This window comes from Bubalus bubalis, chromosome 11, assembly GCF_019923935.1.
Source record: "Bubalus bubalis isolate 160015118507 breed Murrah chromosome 11, NDDB_SH_1, whole genome shotgun sequence".
Taxonomy (NCBI): domain Eukaryota; kingdom Metazoa; phylum Chordata; class Mammalia; order Artiodactyla; family Bovidae; genus Bubalus; species Bubalus bubalis.
In genome coordinates this window covers 50246176-50266229 of record NC_059167.1, presented here as the reverse complement: position 1 = coordinate 50266229, position 20054 = coordinate 50246176, and the positions used below count along the sequence as shown (strand labels likewise).

Below are 20054 nucleotides of genomic sequence, written 5' to 3'. Positions count from 1 at the left end.
ATTTTACCCTAATATAAATACCCCTATGCAGGTTTTTCCTTTGGTTTCCTGTGAGCCAAACAAAAGACACAAAAATTTCAGGCAATGCAGGCTATTGGTACTGGATCTGATCAGAACATACCAGGTCTTCCACCTTACTTTTGAAGAAATGTCTGTCCTCGGCCTTTATTCTTACCTTTAATGTAGTTAAACAACAAAACAACAACAAAAACCATTTAATGTATTCCACAGCTACTTTTAAAATTATTTGAAGATTAGGTGTGTCACTGCTCCCCTGGATGATCAAGCATTGACTACATCCTTTTTCTAACCCACACAAATTCATCACTCATTAGAATCATAAAATCTTAAAGCTGGGAAGGGACCACAGAAATCAAAGTAGCCTTCTACACCCTTACTACTTAGGAAATCTTTCTTTATCCCTTAACCTTTACTTCTACACTGAACTTCAACACACCCCCAATAAAAACATCTTGAGAAAAACCTGAAGAACTAAACCTAATAACAAGTGAAGTAGACAGTGAAAATTACTTTCAAGAGAGGAAATCATTTTTTAAAAAGTTTATGATATCCTATCTCTAGGGAATCCTAGTCATGTTTATTCTTAACACATAGGTTGCTTTCAAGCTAGCTATAACTACTTGTGATTTGAGGGGAAAGTTGGTTCAAAATTCCTTTTTATAAGAATAGACAATATAGATATAACACGTAGCTAAAAATTCTTTGGGAACTTAGGAGCCTCAGCCTATTTTAAAGATAATGTATTTAAAGATAATGTAGAATAATGTATTCTAACGATAGAATAATTTTTGACTGGCTGAGGAAGTCATTGCAGGATAAAGCAAAAGCTAAAAGATTCTATGTTTGTATTTATAACGTGGACTTAAAACTTCCTATGTTCTTTGGTAATATGTGTTAATTTTGCTCTTCTATAGTATTTTGAGTTATCATACCAAGTATTTTTATTATTTAATTTAATTTTATTTTATTTTATTTATTTATTTATTTATTTATTTTTTAACTTTACATAACTGTATTAGTTTTGCCAAATATCAAAATGAATCCGCCAGAGGTATTTTTAAAAATAGGCTTTTAAAATTTAAACATAAGTATATTTACTATGTATTTTATCTGTGAAACCTATTTTAGAGCTTCAGAAGACAATACCATTGAACAAACTGAATTTCACTCAGTTGGTAAGTGATGATACATTTGTGAAATTCTTATTTTTTTTACTTCATTAGTATAAATAATTCTTTGATTTTCTAAATCTCAACTAATAAAAATGTTCTATCACCTCCTTTCTGATGAAAGGATTGGCAGACAAAGGATCATTACCTAAACAATAAACCTTGGGGATTTTGCTTTTCCCTGAAGGAAAATCAGAAAGGTTACTCAATTTGTTTTGTGATATAAAATGCCGGTAAATATCTTTGTCTCTATGGAATACTATAAACTCAATATTCTCTCACACCAACCTTGAAAAAATTGAACCTTTAAAAAATGGTCTCAGACTAGCAAAAACTTTTAAGTCTGGAGTTTTTCATATTAATGAAGTTAGCAGGAACTTTTTGTTTGTAACTTGATTCCCCTTGCAAATGGGCCTCATATATTTTCTGGAGAATTTGACTTTCACAGTTCTTACAGTTTTCTTTAACCAATGCTCACCCTGGCTCCCATGTCCTCCCTTTAATCTGCAGCTACACATTCAAATGGCTCTGTCCACACATGCAACAGGTGTATAAACAGTTCTTTGTCTGAGCTCAGAGTCTGTGGGGCCAGCCAGATAGGACCTTGTTTAATTGTTCATCTCGTTAGCATACAGCTGACAGGCTGCTTCTCTTGGGGGACTAGCAGGGGAAGGAAAACTTCTAGGCCTGCTATGCTCTAAATCTCGATTATTATGAAGAGCTCCATTTCAGAATAAAAGGCCCATTCCATTAAATGACGTCATCTTGCATTCTGAACCTTTACAATCTATGTATGGCCTTATTTTTGTGGGAGCATCCGACAGGGACTTGTTTTCATTTAATTTGGCCAATGGCTTCAACACCCACAATGGAAAGATGTTAAATCTAATTAGTTGATGAATAAGAGGTCTTGTGAATTAAGGGACAGACTGAAAAATACTCAGCATGAACTCCTCTCTGATTCTGAATTCTATTCTAATAATTTTCTCACTTTGTACCATTCACTGAATACTAGTGATTTGACTTAAATCACTATTAATCTACAGAATGGTTAAAGGATCTTTATGTACTGTATGTATTTTGTTTTACCTGAAGAGGGTTTTATGCTAAAACTTGGAAGAATTCTATTTGTTATGGTTCCTTTTGCATAATATTTCCATAAATATATAAGCTGTCTGATTTTCAAGCTTAAAAGTTGACATTTAAACAATTCTGAGTTAAAAAAAATGGCATCAAAATGCTTTAAAAGCACTATAATGTGTTCTTAATGAAAATAAAAAAAATTAAGATGCCCATTTAGGAAAAAATTGGTTAGAAAAAGTAAAGTACAGTTAAAAACCAAACTCCTTTAGTTTAGCTGAAACCTACACACACAATTTCTACTGTATATAAATCCTTACTAATAAAATTAAATACTGTTCAAACATATGGCTAAAATGATTCCAAATTTACTCTGATATGTGACAAAAAGTGCTTAAAATCTTGAATAAAATATTACTCTTTGTTAGTCTTTAATAACAATCTTAAATCTTTTAAAACTAGGAAAAATATAGTTTAATTGCTTTAGGATTTAGAAATCAGATATGATTTATATTTTAAAATCATTATGTAAGGTAGCTGTAAGTTCTACAATTGAACATTGTTTGCTTTCATACAAGACACACATTTCTAACTATAGCTTAAGCAACAAAAACTCAAGCAATACAAAAAAAAAAAAGACATGCCAGAGTTAAATTTCCTTATAACAAAATCAAAAGATCTCATGGATGTAATTTCATCTGGTATCATAAATAAGGAACTTTTAAAGATTTGCATCAACCTTCCATTAATATAAAGCTTTTAATCCAACTTAGTTTGAAGTTGAAATCATGGTCTGAACAATAACTGGGTACTTTGTGTTAAAGATAAAAGAGCTACAGAGCTATCTCATTGGGCCTTGGTATTTTAGATATTACAGCCATAAACAGATGTGATGTACGATAACTTTATATTGCTGAAACCTCTTTGCAATGCCTAAATGAAATCAATGAGTCTTATTCCTTTTTAGTTTTCCACTTATTAACATTATTTTTTCCAGTCAGCAGTTTATTCCAAGAGCTCATTCTTAGACTAAGTAAATGAGAGCAAAACTATAGTCTGTACAGTGCTCACATTTCAGTAGTTCTAAAAATCCTGATTTTGTGTTTTAAATGATACATCACATTGATTAAGAGGATATGGAGAATCTGTCAAAAATACTAAAAGGGAATAAGAAATTAAGTAAATGAAAATGTTAACCGTATTCAAAAGTAAGAGGAAATGTTGAAACTAGGGCAGACAGGCTACACTAATTATATGAGAAGAAGTAGGAATTATCCACTTACTAGCTTTTTTTTCCTGATATAATAATCGTCAGGAAATTTAATTATTGTGTATATTGATACCTAAAATATGTTATTTCTGTGGTTGGAATCTCTTTTAATCCTAACCTTTTGTGCTAGTGAAGTTTGTTCAGTTAAAAGAAACAACAATCAGGGGGCTTCTCTGGTGGCTCAGTGGTAAAGAATCCGCCTGCCAATGCAGGACACAGGTTCGATTCCTGATCCAGGAAGGTCCCACAATGCTGTGGAGCAACTAAGGCTGTGCGCCACAAGTACTGTGCTTTGGAGCCTGAGAGCTGCAACTACTAAAGCCCACACACCCTAGAGCCTGTACTCCACAAGAGAAGCCACACAGTGGGAAGCCCCCGCACTCAGAGTAGCCCCCACTTTCCGCAACTAATGAAAAAAGCCCGCATAGACTTGCTGCAACTAAAGAAAAAGCCCGCACAGCAACGAAGACCCAGCACAGCCATAAATAAATGAACAAATAAATAAACAACAAAGTTAGGTCTTCTGATATTGAGCCCTATTAATATTTTTGGCAGGTAGTCGTCTTATTATCTTTGTGTGAAATAAAAAAAATAGTAATAAAAATAGTAATTATTTCATCTATGAAAGACAAATGTATCTACAAATCATTACTACAAGCTGCAGATGATCTTACTGCTTTTGTTATAACTGATAATAATGTCAGGATAGGTTCCCAGGAACAAAGCTACTTCTTTGATCAAGGAGACTATTTGGTTAACCTGCCCATGTAGAATTCATACCACTAGTAATCTTGGAAGCACTTGGAAGGTTGAGAGCAGAACTTTCTGTATTACTTTTATCCTGCCATCAAGTCTTCTTCTTCTACTCTCAGTTAATTCTGGCTCACCTCAAATATTTCAACTACTTCACAAAACTCCCAAACTACTGATTGAAATGAAAGATGAAAAAAGCGATAGGTGCCAAGAAAAAGAAAAATAAACAAAAAACCTGCTAATTCTTACTTCCTACATTGGGAAGCTAATTTATGTTCTAAACTAGGGACTGGCAAAGTATGTCTGTGGTCCAAAGCTGGTCCTGTGTTTTTTTGTTTTTTTTTTTTTAAACTAATAAAGGAGGCCCTTTCTATAAATAAAGCTTTATCAAAGCACAGACACACCCATTTGTTTTTGTAACACCTATGGGTGCTTTCATGTTACTGAATCAGAGTTAAGTAATTGTGATACAGAGCATATATCCTGCAAAGCTGAAAATCTTTACTATCTGACCTTTTACAGAAAAAGTTTCTGGCTCTTCTCATCTATAACGATAGGAGAGAAAGTAACATCATATTCAAAACCTGGAATTAAAATGGTGACCTCTAATAAATGCCCAGGAGAACAAGAATCCATTACATCAAAAATTTTATTTGCATTTTCTATGGAGTTCCTAGAAAGGTTTAGCAGACTAGTTCTACTCTCTACAGAAAAATAAATGGAATGATGAAAATTAAATATTGAGGGAAGCTGACTTTACAGATTCTAAATGGTGATACAGAATTGCTGATAAACTGCTATTTCTGTGGTTACTTTGTAATTGGGGCCATGTAAACCTCCATTTTTAGGGGTCTAAGAAATATTAACTTAGGTTAATAGAGAGGAAAAGTATCTTTGCGACCCCATGGACTGTAGCCCACCAGGCTCCTCTGTCCATGGAACTCTCCAGGCAAGACACTGCAGTGGGTAGCCATTCCCTTCTCCAGGGGATCTTCCCAACCCAGGGACTGAATCCAGGTCTCTTGCACTACAGGCAGATTCTTAACTGTCTGAGTCACCAGGGAAGCCTCTCAAATAATAATTTATGTTAATACAGAGGAAAAATACATAAACTACCAGAAAGTTAAGCAAGACAAAAAAAAAAGTGCTTCCAGAATGTAAAATTTTGTCATTTCTTAGTCATGAACAGTTAGAATACATGAAGGTGAGATACATACAGGCAGGAGATTAATTCTTGGAGATCGCTGGCAATAGTTACAACAATATGTTCTCCAAATCACACACTCTCTCAGAACATGAAAAAAGCTGTCAGGCATGTAAGCAAGGCTCCTGGTAGTACTGATGGAAGCCCTCAGACACGAATAACAGCCACCAGGATAAATTTTCCTCAACAATGTGCCTAACACTTAGCTGGGACAGTAGATGGCTGACTGTGATTTTAATTTCATTCCATCCTTTGGTCTTTTGCTGAAACTGAGAAATGAGTATTCACAGCTAAAAAGTTCATTTCAGACGGATGGGAATTTAATACTGACTCACTTGACACTGTCAGATCTTGCCAGTTAATAATATTTGAGGGTAAGCCTGGCAGAAACATCTGCATCTCCATCTCATTAGTGATTACATCTGGATGGGGTGGATATAGCAGATCCTGGTCGATTTTCCCCAGCTCTGTGTTCTCTAAGAAGGTTGTAAAAACTGAAAGAAGACCTTGATAGATAAACTAAGCAACTAAGTTGCTGCAGCACTGGTGCTGCTTCTCAGACTATGTCAGACTCACCTCATGTTTCAGAACTCTATTTTTTCTATATTACCTTCAGTTTTTTTCCTTTTTAAAGAATATCTCTGGCAACTCTGAAACAGGCAGCATATTCCTAGTGGATATAATGGAAGCTACTTTCTTAATTACAAGTTTCAGGGCAATATCTAATGAAACAAATTTCCCCTCTACAAGTCCTTTTAAATACTAGGTTTTTATATGGCTTTGGAAGAATGGATTTTGAAAAATTTCTTTTCCAACTTGTATCCAAAGTTGATAAAAACAACCTCCCAAAGACAGAAGTTCCATTTCATACAAACTCTACATTTATTTAAGAGGATCCAGAGATATAGCTGGTAGGCTGCAGTCCATGGTGTCGCTAAGAGAGGGAGACGACTGAGCGACTTCACTTTCACTTTTCACTTTCATGCATTGGAGAAGGAAATGGCAACCCATTCCAGTGTTCTTGCCTGGAGAATCCCAGGAACGGGGGAGCCTGGTGGGCTGCCGTCTATGGGGTCACACAGAGTCGGACACGACTGAAGCGACTTAGCAGCAGCAGAGATATATCAAATGTTGTAGCAGATAAATTGAAGTAGGAGCAATGAGCTATTAACAATGAAGAATTAAAAATGATTAAGAGGTGAGGATTTGCAAGTCCTTCTTCTGAATAAGGATAGATGGTATTTCAGCAAAGTAATAATTTATATTTGCAACAAATGCTACCTTATTATAATATTAAAAATTTTTTGCTACTATCACTAGTAGTGATAAAAATACTGCCTTAAATTTCTATGAATTCAGTAATTTATAAATGTTTTTGCATTTATTAGTTTATCAACAGCAACAAAAGTTAATTTTAAAAAAGCCTGAGAGTCCCTTGGACTGCAAGGAGATCCAACCAGTCCATTCTGAAGGAGATCAGCCCTGGGATTTCTTTGGAAGGACTGATGCTAAAGCTGAAACTCCAGTACTTTGGCCACCTCATGCGAAGAGTTGACTCAATGGAAAAGACTCTGATGCTGGGAGGGATTGGGGGCAGGAGGAGAAGGGGATGACAGAGCATGAGATGACTGGATGGCATCACTGACTCGATGGATGTGAGTCTGAGTGAACTCCAGGAGTTGGTGATGGACAGGGAGGCCTGGCATGCTGCAATTCATGGGGTCGCAAAGAGTCGGACACGACTGAGCGACTGAACTGAACTGAAATTTTAAGATCTTTTGACATTAAAAAACAAAAACACAGTTGTTAAGATATGCAGGCATCTAATGTCACCCATGTCGCTGAAAACATTGTTCTTAGGAAACCAGGCGGCCTTGTTTGATGTTTACTTCAGCAGCTCCAGAATGAATATAAATGGCTCCCTGACATGTGAATGCAAAAATCTGGAACCAATCCTATTTTACAGAAAACAAGACTTCAGCATTTGGGGCGCCTAATTATTTCGATGATAGCTGAGTGTTAGCCTTGATCACATGGCTTACAGTCAGAAATCTGTTTCATAGGAGAATATTTCACAGCATGCAATGAATCTTAAGAACCATGACATAAACATGCAAACACATGGTTTCAATTAAATAGCAGGTTCAAAAAAAGCTTCATTACTTTAAAACATAACTTATATAAAAAATAATGTAAGACATTCAACACAGAATTTTCGATTTGCATGGCTGCAGAATGCTACTTTTCCCTACTTTAAAGAATTACCATGCTTTTAAAAAGATGGAATGAATGATTTTATTCTCTTCAGGCGTTAATCTAAAATTGTTTCCTTTCATTGTCACTTAAATTACAGCCATTCTCAAAATTACCTCACATTTTTTTCTTTGGGAAAAAAAACTTAAATTTGGACCTGTACAAATACTATTGTGTTCCGTTCTACTGAAGGCTGGTTCCAAATTTATTAAACAGTTTTTCTAGACCAGAACCCGTGAAAATCAGTCTTGCTTTCTTGCTTTTGCTATTAAGACTTTCTACACATTGTTTCAATGTTCCATCAATTATTATACATCTGAAAAAAAAAATTCAAGTTTAAGCTAATATGATCTCTGTATAAAGTTTCTGTTTTTTGCACATAATCATAGCAGGATTTTAAGGTCAAATGCTCAGCCAATGACCCTGTCCAAAACAGTAAAGAAATTCTTAAAAACCACTCTACCTTGTTTATAAAAAGAAGGACCCTCTCCCTTAAAGATTTCACGAGAAACATTTAGGAAAACAGGCTTCAGGGGTTATTTCAAAAAGCATGAGCACTATTTTACCATTGAAGCAGATCGACTGCTTGTAACAAGGCTTGATCCACCGTAGTTTGAATTGAGGCTTCCGATTGGTGCATTATGCGATGGTCCCAATAAACTGTGTATATCACTGTGACCAGCAGGCAAACTGGTAGAAGGTCCCACGGCATGGTTCCTCAGCACATGGATAGCATCATCCAGTCTGTCCAAACGATCCTCCATCCGAGATTGCTGTAGGGATTGAAAGAAGACATGGAGGTTACTGCTTTTATCTGTTGCATGCATTAAATTGCTATGATTTCTACTTTGGGATATATAGAAGACAGCAAGTGAATATGCAACATCAAGTAGCTTCAAAAGAAACTACCTGTATTATAAATAAACAATCAAAGAAAGGATATTTTTAAACTATGCTAAATTACCAAAGCTTCAGAAGCAAATCACTGCTTCATAAAAATCTATTTATCAATCTAGCATGAGGTTATTTCTTTTAGCATCTACAAAAGCTGAAGGCTACTCTACAGTATCTGGCACTCAATTATCATTGATAAAAAAGATAACCTGTATTTTAACATCAAAACAAGGGCAACTTGGGGAAGGGTCTTCAAATCCATCAGATTTAAGTTGTAATTCTGTTTTAAGTGAATATTTAATACCTATCTGAAATGGTGACCATATCCAAATGTGTTCTTTTCACAAAACTGATGAAATGGTATCTGTCTGTGGATATATACATGCCCCATACACAAACATATTAGAATTAAAAAAACCAAAAGCACATGCCAGTAGAGCTCTTTTAAAAAGAATCATAGTCAACAATATATGAGAACAAAGGCCTATTCTTACATATTGTTACAAAAACGAAAATAGTCATTGTTTGATTTTAAAAGACTCTGGAGTCTGCACAGGCTTGAAGATTTTAAATGGATAATAGGAAGTATAATTAATTGAAACACAAAAAAGGCACCATCTAAAAGAAATAGTACCTCACAGACATCCTTTAAGAAGGACATTGCATCTTGCAAATGCTCGTGAAGTTGCTGCTCAACTCGATTTTTCTGGCAAAGTCAAGACAGAACAGGAGGCAAAGCACAGGTTAAGATTAACTCCAAAAGAGATGAGGAAATAGCTGATGTGCATGTCAGCATAACATGTTAGTAAAGTTAACGCGGAGACCTGCAAGATCTACTTTGTATTAAGGTATGAGAAGGCTGGGATTTAACAGCAAAGTTATAAGGTTAGCATCTAAATAGCACACATTGCTTATATTTGCTTAAATGTGAGAAGAAAACTTTCCTTTAATTTAAAATGTTCTGTTAGTCACAGAAAAAGAACTTTTCTATTTGCAACCTGGAATTACTGAATAGCATGACTTAGCATTCCATCAAGTCATCCTTAGTTTGTTTTTATAATGCTTCGTAATTCTGTGGTAAGCATAGAAAGGCAACAGTAGTTAACATCCTACCACAAATTCTTCATGCTCAATACCTAGACAGGCTCCTTTATTCTACTGCCTTGTTTATCTATGGTTCTATCAATACAATTTACACATTTTTTAATAAAAAGAGAATGTGGAAAATAATACTCTTCATGACAAAAATAACTGATGTTGCATTTAAAACTTTTAATAGAAATGTAATCAACTATACGCAGTATCATATGAGAAAGTAAAATACAATCATTTTGCATTGCTCAACTAATTTTCTCTTACTTGGTCTCTGGGTTTTTTTCCCTTTAAATTTCCTTTACATATAAACATAAAATTACAGTAAAATTAAACCCTAGATCTGTCAAAGAAATAAGAATCCTATAACACTATTTTAAAACCAGCTGTCCTAAAACCAATGTCCCAAAGAACAGATGGCAAAAGGCACACCCGATGTGTCTCATATTGTTCAGCTAAATCAGGCCATTTGTTAGCAAAGAATTCGTGTGTAATGCTATCCTACTGTTTTTTCATTGTTACTCAAGATTTTCTGGGGAAAAAAAAAAACAAAAAACAACTCCATACTATTAGATGAAATAGATCTTGTATGTTTCTCAGAGGCTCTTACCAGGGAGTGGAGTGAGTTTTCATAGCTTGGGGATGAAGGAGCTTGACCTCCAGGTCTGGGCCACTGACTGGTTCCTGTTAAAACAAAACCCCAAAGCACCCACACACCTTGGTTAACTCAGTGATCTTGATAATGTTCTGAAGGAAAGGGCAAAGATATACTATTGCTAAGTGTGTACAAATTTATGTGAAAATTTTTGTTCAGTCTTCAGCATGGTATTGGCTACTGATAAGCCCAACGCATTAAAATTTTTTTCATTATTAAAATAATGGAGGGAGTTGAGGGAAAAAACTAGACTTTAACGTGTAACTACTTTTATGTTTACATGTTCTTCACACTTTGTCCACATGCACATGAATCTTGAGAAAATGTACTTAAAATATACATAATTTAAATTCTGCCCTTCCATCATATTTTACAGTCTTTATGATAATGCTATTAATGACTTACATTAATATTCACCTGATTCTCTACATCATAATTTGCTTCACCACCATTACCTCACTGCTAGACACTTTGGTTCCTTTCATTTGGCTATTATGAATAGTAATTGAGTATCACTATATTATGAATGATAAAAAGTGCTGTGTTTTCCTTTTGGGGAACATGTCTAAGGATAAATAGCATTTCTAAGTTAAAAGGTACGAACATATTTATGATCCTTAATTCGTTAAGGCCAAAACTACTTTCTAAAGGGTTATACTGATTTGTGCCTTTAGTAACACACAAATGCACCAATTTCAAAAGACCGCAAACACATTTAGGTTTTTTTGCTAAAAATTTTCCCAACATAATTTATATAAAAACATATTATTTAGGTTGGAAAATATTATCATGAAAATTTTGTTAAACATTTACTCTTCAACTTCAGAAAAGCAGCAATATTATTAAAAAGGGATACAAAAAGAAAGGATACAAGTTTAGAACAGAAAAAATAAAAAGAAAAAAAACACAAGAAAAAAAAAAAGACTAATTTATGTACTGGGGAGAATGCAGTGTCTTAAAATAGCTTTAAAAAGAAAAAGATAAAACAGCTGATCAAAAATCTTTACTATTTCATAACTGCATTTGAAAATAAATTATTTATAGAAAATAATGAAGACCATTCAATTAAATACATAGTATTGTTCTTAACCAAAGCTTCAGTAACAAACTGAATTATATTAGAAATCTAAAGTTAGAAAAGTTGAATGTTTACTTAATCTGTCTCAGTTCAGTTCTGCTCAGCCCTGTCCAACTCTTTGGGACCCCATGAATCGCAGCAACTAAGTTGCACCACAGCTTGTTGTTTTAGCTTAATTTGCCACATTTAGGAAACTAAAAACTTAAGGTAAATTAGAACTATTATAGTTCACTTTAGCTGAACAATCTAGTATTTGTATTCCTATTAATCATTTATATTTTAAGTTGAAAAGTTGGATACACAGGATTCCTAATAACTTGATTATATTTTCTAATCATATGGATATTACTAAATATGATTTACATATTTAGTAAATATGTAAATTATAAATGCGATTATACAAAACTTTTTAAATATTAAAATTATAAGAAAAATATATGCTATATATACGTCATCGACTAACAATTTTTTTTACTTGGAAGCAAATTACAAATTATTCTGTCCATTAAAGGTAACCTGCTAGACATACAAATATAATCATAATTTAACTACACAAATTATGGACAGTCTAAAATTGCTCATTGAAACAGAAGCATGTGGGCTAATTTTACATTTAGCAAATAGAATTTAGCAATCAGAAAAATCCAGTAACTGACTACATGAAGAATTCATATAAAAAGAACCAGGAACTTTCTTGGTGGTCCAGTGGTTAAGAATCCACCTTTTCAGGCTGGGGATGAAGGTTCGATCCCTGGTCAGGGAACTTAGACCCCACATGCTGCGGGGCAACAAGGCCTGACTGCCACAAGTAGGGAAGTCAGTGCACCACAACTACTAAGCCCGTGTGCTTTAGAGCCTGTGCTCCGTATCAAGAGAAGCCCGAGTGAGTACTGCAACTAGAGAAAGTCCTCTTGCCACATCAAAGAGCCAGCAGAGCCAAAGACAAAATCTTTTAAATAAAATAACACTTTACCATTGATTTCAGTATATCGGCTCAGTTCAGTTAGTCGTGTCCGACTCTTTGTGACCCCGTGGACAGCAGCACGCCAGGCCTCCCTGTCCATTACCAACTCCTGGAGCTTGCTCAAACTCATGTCCATCGAGTTGGTGATGCTTTCCAAAACTAATGTAGGATTTTGAATTTTTATATAGATAAGAGGTTAATCAATCTATTTTTAAAAAGAACTGAAATTATTTTAAAAAGTTTCCCTTAATGTTTACTATATAAATATATATATATATATTTAAACAAGGGACCGCAAGACTAAAAGAGTTTCCCTTAATGTTTTTTTTATATATATATATATATATATATATTTTTTTTTTTTTTTTTTTAAAGAAGGGACCGCAAGACCTTTTTTTTTAAAAAAAAAAAAAAAAATTTATCTGTTTATTTTTGACTGCACTGGGTCTCTGTTGCCGGGTGCAGGCTTTCTCTAGTTATGGTGAGCAGGAGCTACTCTTCATTGTGGTGCACAGGCTTCTCAACATGTGGTTTCTCTTGTTATGGAGCCCAGGCTCTGCAGTTGTGACACACGGGCTTACAGCATGTGGGGTCTCCCTAGACCAGGGATCAAAACTGTGTCCGTTGCTTTAGCAGGTGGATTCTTAACCACTAGACCACCAGGAAAGCCCTATAATATTTTACTTTCAATCATTTTGCTCCATTTTGCCCAACATCCTTGGGTGATCAGCCTGTGATAGGACATTTAATCTGTGTGGATCATTAATGCAAGTTTTATGTTTAAATACTCAGAACTGTTAGCACACATTTGCTTTGCAAAACGCAATTTTTGTGGTTCTTTGGTAGCTTAGTATTGAGGAATGAGATGTGTGCACAGAATTACTCAGGTAAGAAATCACCTATATTCACTATTTTTTGATAGTGACATGAAGTATCTATGCTATGGTCTACTTCCAAATGTTAATTTATTAAACTGGAAAAACATACACATACTCAAACCTTTTTAAAAAAATTATAGATTAGGCTGCCCCACTTGAGACAAACTTGATTAAAGTAGAATACTAACATGGTTAAATCATCTATATCTGTTTGAATTTTATACAAATGCCAAGCTGTATTTCATGAACTGAGCTCTTTAAAGCTCAGTCATTAAAAAAATTCACGCTATTGGTCACAAAGGGGATGGCTGGATAGTTAAGATAAGACTGCATTAGTTCAACAAAGGCCATCCTATGTCTGGTAAAGCTCAAAAAAGAGCATGGAAGTTTAATGGATACTGAGAATCAGTGGACCTGCATTCTGGTTGATCTGTATTATCAATTAGTTTAGAATACTCACCATAAAATAGGTACTCAGTTTTTTTTAGTTTTTGTTTTTAATCTGCCTTTACAAGGCCAATGAGGTAAAAGATATGAACACACAGGGTTTGTGAGCCTAAAAGATCTTTCTGACAATGAAATATTATTATTTCTTTGTGATGAAGAAACCAATCATGTAACCAATGATGAAAAAAGACACACAGACTTGTAATTCTGGCCTGCTGCTGCTGCTGCTAAGTCACTTCAGTCGTGTCCAACTCTGTGCGACCCCATAGACGGTAGCCCACCAGGCTCCTCCGTCCCTGGGATTCTCCAGGCCAGAACACTGGAGTGGGTTGCCATTTCCTTCTCCAATGCATGAAAGTGAAAAATGAAAGTAAAGTCGCTCAGTCGTGCCCGACTCTTAGCGACCCCTGGACTGCAGCCTACCAGGCTCCTCTGTTCATGAGATTTTCCAGGCAAGAGTACTGGAGTGGGTTGCCATTGCCTTCTCCAAATTCTGGCCTACTGATGGCTTATTAGTCATGGATAAGAACTGTGGGGTTGTGAAAGGAATTCAAGTTCTACACAGAGACCACAATGCTACAGAATACTTTTGACACTAGACAGATCTGGATCATTGTCTTTTTAAAAACTACTGGATGAATAAAATATACAGATCGATTTAGAATCATTTTGATATCATTATCTTTAGTTTGTACTCACCAGCTGTAGCACTGTTACACAAATAATGGAAAAAAAGTGCAAAGGGCCGAAACCTAAGGGGTTTCCCAGAGAATAGGATTTTTGCTTCCTTCCTTCCCTGCCACGTGATACCTGGCTGTAGACATATGTAGAGGTTTTGGGCTTATACATTCTTCTATTAGATAAGGGCAGGCTTTCAACTGTTTATATAGTTAACAGATTTTGTAATTGTCCCGGGCTTTGCCCTGAGCTTTATATTAGTGACCACCCCCAAAAGTTAGCTGTTATCCAAGAAGGATTATAATAAACTTATTACCTAGCACTGAAATTTATTATTTTCAGAAAACAAGTTAGCTGACAAGGATAAGAGAATCGAATTATTTGGTTAGAAAATATGGAAATGCTTTGTGTAATCACTAAATCTAAAATTCACCTAGTATTTTGGATCTGTTTTTGCTCTGACTGGGATTTAGTAATACACCACCCTAATAAAATTGGTTAATAAATTTAAAGAATAGATAACATCATTTTGTGTGGCCGAGAGAAATTCTGATGACTATTTACCATGCGTTTTCTTATTTTGTTAGTTGTTTCTCTTTGTAATCTCACCCTAAACTCAAATTTTCATGATACACTGCAACCTTAGAAAAGGTTGAACAATCCTCAGTGCAGCACTGAATGCTCTGCTTTCTGCGATCTGGCCCCAGCCAACCTTCCCATTTGAGGCAAAGCTCTTCATATATGAAGAGCTCATGATCAGTCATCTCAGTAACTCTGAATGAACAGGTCATACACTTTCCACATCTTGACCTCTGTAGTACTTCTTCTTTTAAACTCAGAAAGTTCTTTCTCCTTTATACTCTCTTTATGAAATGTATCTGGATAACTGTAGTTTAGAGTGAATTCTGATGGTTCTATTTTCATGTGTTTATTTCTTATTTTCTCAACTAAACTGAAAACTTGCTGAAGTCAGGTTAACTGCTTTAAAAATAGGCACACTGACAGATGACAAAAATAAGTATCTCATTGATGAAATGAGTCCAAACTGAGGAATCTTCCCTATCTCCCCCCGCCCCCATCCTCTTTGCTTTTATTGCGGATGTTCCAAAGATTGCTACTGAGTGCTGCAGTTACTAGACTTTTATTGACTGATATTCCAGAATTAGGTAAAGAATGGTTTTGTCTGCTTTCCAAGTTTCTTTAGTAAACACATTCTCTTAATTGAAATACTCATGTCTTTTCTCAAATGACAACTGTATTAGACACAGCCAGACTTCTCTTATACCTTGCTGCTAGAGCCCAGATTTTGTTCAGAAGGTGGCGGGGTGTCTATCCTTTCCTACTGTGAACCTGCAAAGAGTAATTCTATTCTCAGCTCTTGGGATAACTCCTAACAACTAAGACAAATATGGTGGTCTCATTTCTGTTAAGTAACTGTTAGGCCCAGTACTGATCAATGAATCATGAGGGAAAACCTGTTGAAGAGGCTTCCAGAAAAAGATTCTGACAAGACATATAACAGATGGTCCTTTGACTTCCCTGGTGGCTCAGACAGTAAAGCGTCTGCCTACAATGTGGGAGACCTGGGTTCAATCCCTGAGTCGGGAAGATCTCCTGGAGAAGGGAATGGCAACCCACTCCAGTATTCTTGCCCCATCCCCCAAAAAAGGGGCTCAAAGAAATATTGTAGAAGGAAATAGCAACCCACTCTAGTATCCTTGCCTGGAGAATCCCATAAACACAGGAGTCTGGTAGGCTACAGTCCATAGGGTCACAAAGAGTTGGACACAACTGAGCGACTTGACTTCACTTTTCACTTTTCTTACAGGAGACATGGTTATGTCTACATGTAGTACCTTTAACTGCTGTCTTGCCACCATCTTGAGAAAGAATTTCAAAGAAATAGAGCAGGAGTCCAGACTGGTCCAGGAACTTGCCCTGCTATAGGCTTTATACAAGATACCCCAAATCTCCTTACTATGTAATCCACTCCAGACAAGAGTTTGTCTTTCTTTCAGCCTGAAGTATCTTAACTAAAATATTATAATCATCTTAGATGTTTTTTTCTCATAAGCATTTTCTATTATTACTACTACTGAAAAGTTCCCAAGGAACATGGGCAGGATTTAAACAAGAATGATGAATGCCTTAGAAACTGCCTATGTTGTAACTATTCTTACATGGTCTGTGTTGAGTTGGACTGATGTTCAAGCACAAGAAATAGGGCAAGTGTAGAGAGCACATGAGGAGAAGGCAATGGCATCCTACTCTAGTACTCTTGCCTGGAAAATCCCAGGGACGGAGGAGACTTGGGGGCTGCAGTCCATGGGGTCGCTAAGAGTCGGACATGACTGAGTGACTTCACTTTCACTTTCATGCACTGGAGAAGGAAATGGCAACCCACTCCAGTGTTCTTGCCTGGAGAATCCCAGGGATGGGGGAGCCTGGGGGGCTGCCCTCTATGGGGTCAAGCAGAGTCAGACACAACTGAAGTGACTTAGCAGCAGCAGAGAGCACACGGGGTGGGATGTTTTACTCTCAACAATGGGCCACTGCCACACAAGGTACAAAATAATTTGCACATATTATATAGGAGCTCTGGTTTGCTCTGTCTTACTCATTTTTCCTTCAACTGCGAAAACTTTATTACACAGTGCTTTCCCTTTTTCCTCCTCCCTTTCCATGTCTGCTCTGTCAATCCAGGATATGTGTGTGGGAATATGTGTGTGGGGATATGTGTGTGTATATGGTTATAAGAAGAAAACACTAGATAGGAGATGAGAGAGAGATGCACCTGTATAAAATTAGTCTTTGATTTGCCACTTCAACATGAATATATAAAAATATTTTTCAAGTATGACAACTGAGTTGAAAAAGAAATCTATTATTACCTTCACTACATAATCCAACAGTTCACAGATTTTCATTTATCAGCTGAATTAAAGGCAGAAAGAGGATACCATTCATTAAACATCAAATAAAAATGAAGGCAGAAATGTGAGATTTTACTTTGGATCATTAGTTTTTGAAACATGTCTAAGTCTCTGATTCCTCATTTTTCTGATATTCCTTCACAGATGCTGAGCATCTCTGCTGCCTGCCTTCCCAACCAATGTTCAGGAAAACCAAAGGACACTTCTATAGCTATCTTACTGGGCAGAGGAGAAGAGGCAGTGGGAACATATAGTAAGGGCCAACATAGCTACCTGAGACGAAAAAGTGGAATGGGCTGTGGCAAAAATAACACTGATAACTTCAGTAAAACTCTGCCATGGTTGAATGGTGAATGGTTGATGGTGAATATGGTTCAAGTTACATCATTGTTCCTGTAATTTCATCCCTCTGTTAAACAACAACTCTAAGTCAATGGGTCTTTCATAGTCCTGTCTATACGGGGAACAGCTGTTCTACTTTTACTAGACAGCTGAAGCCATGGTGTCTGAGAAAGTGGCAGAACCACTAATAGCTGAAAGCAGCTGCCAGCAGTTCATCATTTCCACACTGGAATGCTTCTTAGCAGAGTCACAAGGCTAACTCACAGAGCACAGGTGATAGCCAGAGCCCTGATATATCAGAGCCCTGAATTTCAGAAATCCTGAACAATGCAAGAAGGCTTGACAACAACAACAATGCCACATGGCCTGAATTAGTGACCTGATCAGGAATACAGAATTGTTTCTGAGGTCAACTGTTGGAGGAAAATGGCAATTTTTACCCAGTTGTCTAATGTCTTTTCCTTAGAATGAATACATTTCTTCTTCAGCATGCTTTTTCTCCAAACAATGCTCAGGAAAATATATTCCAAGTTTTATAGCTTAACAAATGCAAGCATTTCCCTGTAATTTTATTTCTAATAAATTGAAGTATTCCTATTTGCATGAATAACAATTGTATCTCAACAAATTTATACTGTAGGATACTATCTGGAACTTGTTAAAGCTGCTGTTTAAAAAAAAAAAAGGAAAGCACAATACAAGACTGAACATTTATTTAACTCTACTAACAATATTCACCCACATTCACGAGTTATTTTCTTCAGCAAAAAACAAACGAACAAACAAAAAACAACCCTCCAATATTCCAAATAATATATATATATATATGTGAAATATAACTCAGTGGACTTAAAAATAAGGAATAAGTCATATGTACTTCTAAATAGATTATTTTATTTTCTATGCTAGCTTATCAAAATTTTAAATTTATCTCCTTCTCTATATTTTACTTTCATCTCAATTGCCTGGCCTTATTTTTTATCCTGTTGCAATAATTTAATTATTGCAAATTATTTTAAGAACCAAAGGAGATACAAACAAATAATTCAAATAGCAAATATTTGAACATTCTCCAAAATGAACTCAGGAGAAGGCTCTGTTTACATGCTTTCTCAAAACAAATGATTTTTTTGTGTGTGAGTCTTTACTATATTTTATTGAAAAGTAAACTTCAAATATTTTCAAGTAGCCCCACATATGTTATCAAGTAGTTATATAAAACAAAAGCTTACCTGTGAGAGGTGAGGGTGATCCAACTGGTGTTGATGGATTTGATGGAAAACTACTGCTGGTATGGTCAGGAGAATAAATCTAACCAGAAAACAAAGACAAACACATCAATATGTGACAAAAGCAAAAATGTAAATCCACTGGCACAGAGATATTTTTGTAGTCTAAGATGCCACCCTTAAGACTCATGAGTGAGAAATTGTTTAATAAATTTTAGGACTACTCCATTACATAAAAAGTATAGAAGTCTCAGTTTTAAAACTAGGATTAAAGAGTATCATAAATATTCTAAAACAAGAGGAATAAATAGATCATAGCTACTTCTTTATTATCCTAGTTGAAAATAATTTAAATTTCCAATTGCTAGAACAAAAAAGAAGTGACTATAAATATAAAATCAACAAGTTTGATAAACAATCTTTCTAGAATATACTATCTAAATAAATTTTATCTATTAGAAATAATCTTTGTTGTTGCTGTTTAGTCAGTAAGTAGTATCTGACTCTTTCATGAACCCATGGATTGTAGCCCTCCAGGCTCCTTTGTCCATTGGATTCTCTAGGCACCGCCATTCCTTCTCCAGGGGATCTTCCCGACCCAGGGATCAAACCTGCATCTCCTGCACTGACAGGCAGATTCTTTACTACTGAGCCACCAGGGAAGCCCCAAAAATAATTTTAGGAAACTGTTCTTTTTTGAAGGGACTAGTTCTTGCTTGGAGAATCCCAGGGACAGGGGAGCCTGGTGGCTGCCGTCTATGGGGTCACACAGAGTCGGACACGACTGAAGCGACTTAGCAGCAGTAGCAGTCCTTGAAAACAGTTTTAAAGGCCAAAAAAAAAAAAAAAAAAAAAAAAGATTTAAAAAAAGTTACCCCTTATTTCTTTTAAAAAGTTCTGTTTGATTAACATTTTTGCTAAATTTAGCTCCTAATGATGTGGATTGTAAAAAAAAAAAAATTAAACTTGCTTTTAAAGGATATTTTGTCACCTTTGATGAAAGTGAAAAAACGCTGGAAGTTCTTCAAAAAATGTTCCCCAAGTAATTTATAGACTTTACCACCTAAGACTTTAACATATAGGGATGCATATATTTTTGTATTTTGGCTAAAGG

The 20054-nt window shown here is 35.5% G+C and overlaps 1 protein-coding gene across 10 annotated transcripts in view; it reads right to left on the bottom strand.

Annotated features, from left to right (window-relative positions):
• The window catches only part of TCF12 (transcription factor 12), a 392641-nt gene that overhangs the window by 20181 nt on the left and 352406 nt on the right, over positions 1-20054 (bottom strand). For 6 of the 10 annotated variants that reach the window (XM_025295665.3, XM_025295663.3, XM_025295664.3 and 3 more), the window contains 4 exons: positions 18944-19022; positions 10347-10420; positions 9279-9350; positions 8317-8523 (listed from right to left, as the gene is read on the bottom strand). In XM_025295665.3, the coding sequence (XP_025151450.1) occupies positions 8317-8523; positions 9279-9350; positions 10347-10420; positions 18944-19022 (432 nt within the window). The remainder of the gene's footprint in view (positions 1-8316; positions 8524-9278; positions 9351-10346; positions 10421-18943; positions 19023-20054) is intronic. The other 4 variants (XM_025295667.3, XM_025295666.3, XM_025295672.3 and 1 more) reach the window with 1 other exon arrangement.